This window comes from Ceratina calcarata, unplaced genomic scaffold (genome assembly GCF_001652005.2).
Source record: "Ceratina calcarata isolate Rehan_Ccalc_2016 unplaced genomic scaffold, ASM165200v1 scaffold43, whole genome shotgun sequence".
NCBI lineage: Eukaryota > Metazoa > Arthropoda > Insecta > Hymenoptera > Apidae > Ceratina > Ceratina calcarata.
Window position 1 is genome coordinate 1 of NW_017166721.1, and position 1,653 is coordinate 1,653.

A 1,653-nucleotide genomic window follows, 5' to 3' on the forward strand; every position below is an offset into this window, starting at 1 on the left:
CATTTCTTCAGATGAGAGAGGCCATTTGTCGCAGACACGTCCGGATCGCGTTTTCGAAAGCTTACCTACGTAATCATTCGCAGTACCAGCCATTTTACATTCTAGAAAAATGTGGGCCTTGAATAGAATTTTTACCAAAGTCTTCATTTTGTCACTTTTCTGTATAATTAATTACCCGATGATCTACACGGGCGAATCGTACAATAGCGTTTCGTAACGGTCTCAGTTTGCCAAGGGGTATATCCGTAGCAATAGGGACCGTCGGGATCGTGAGTGGGATTTCTACATTTATTAAGCGCTTTTAAAGCAGATCCATCGACAAATTTTTCATCGTTCTTCTCTTCTCCCGGAACCTTATCAGTATAGATCAATTTAATTTGATTACACTATAAATTTTAATCAGTTGCCACGTTTTTTAATTACTTCTTTAGATATCCACGGAACGCAAGGGACTTCGTTGTGACTTGTCCACTGCGAGCCTACGAATTGATAATCTTTCACGTCAGACACGCAGTTTGGTGGCCAAGGGTCTTCTACAACGTCTGATTCTATTAAAAATATAATAATTAAACTATCAATCTACAATAATTATTAATTTATAATTTTACTATTAATATATAATTAATAATTAAACTATCAATCTAAAAAAAAATATGCCTGAAATTAAACGAGCCAGTATGCAGTAGCAAATAAGATAGCAGACGGAAGTTTAATAGTAATATGAACTGTACCCGGCTTTTCGCAGTCTTTGACATTGCAAAGATCCCGAGGTAACAACGGGTCTGTGGTGTAGCACCAAGAGCCAGCTATGTTGCGTGATGGATTTCTACAATAATTGCTCGCGTTCGTGGCACTTCCTTCAGGATACATGCTGCTGTTAAAGGTCTCTCGACCAGAGATCTGCTTGGAACCTCCTATTCCCTTCGGTTTCCACGGGACGGAACGAGCTTTCATATGTTCGACGGGCGTAGGAAATGCGAAATAATGCGGTCCATAGAAGTATCTTTGCAACTGATTCTCGTGAATCGTTTCGAATGTTGGTGACATAAATGCCGATCTCGCAGGCTTGGGTGCTGTAGGTTTGGGTGGCGTAAGTTTCGACGCCATTTCTTCAGATGAGAGAGGCCATTTGTCGCAGACACGTCCGGATCGCGTTTTCGAAAGCTTACCTACGTAATCATTCGCAGTACCAGCCATTTTACATTCTAGAAAAATGTGGGCCTTGAATAGAATTTTTACCAAAGTCTTCATTTTGTCACTTTTCTGTATAATTAATTACCCGATGATCTACACGGGCGAATCGTACAATAGCGTTTCGTAACGGTCTCAGTTTGCCAAGGGGTATATCCGTAGCAATAGGGACCGTCGGGATCGTGAGTGGGATTTCTACATTTATTAAGCGCTTTTAAAGCAGATCCATCGACAAATTTTTCATCGTTCTTCTCTTCTCCCGGAACCTTATCAGTATAGATCAATTTAATTTGATTACACTATAAATTTTAATCAGTTGCCACGTTTTTTAATTACTTCTTTAGATATCCACGGAACGCAAGGGACTTCGTTGTGACTTGTCCACTGCGAGCCTACGAATTGATAATCTTTCACGTCAGACACGCAGTTTGGTGGCCAAGGGTCTTCTACAACGTCTGATTC

General features: G+C 40.5%; 1 protein-coding gene across 1 annotated transcript in view; it reads right to left on the reverse strand.

Moving 5' to 3' along the window:
- Nucleotides 1-731: 731 nt before the first annotated feature.
- The window catches only part of LOC108626802 (plasminogen-like), a gene marked incomplete at its 3' end in the record, with an annotated part of 4,524 nt that continues 3,602 nt past the window's right edge, over nt 732-1,653 (reverse strand). Inside the window, exons 8-10 of the mRNA XM_018027682.1 lie at nt 1,528-1,646; nt 1,280-1,457; nt 732-1,205 (exon numbers count right to left, since the gene is read on the reverse strand). Coding sequence (XP_017883171.1) covers nt 732-1,205; nt 1,280-1,457; nt 1,528-1,646 — 771 coding nt within the window. The remainder of the gene's footprint in view (nt 1,206-1,279; nt 1,458-1,527; nt 1,647-1,653) is intronic.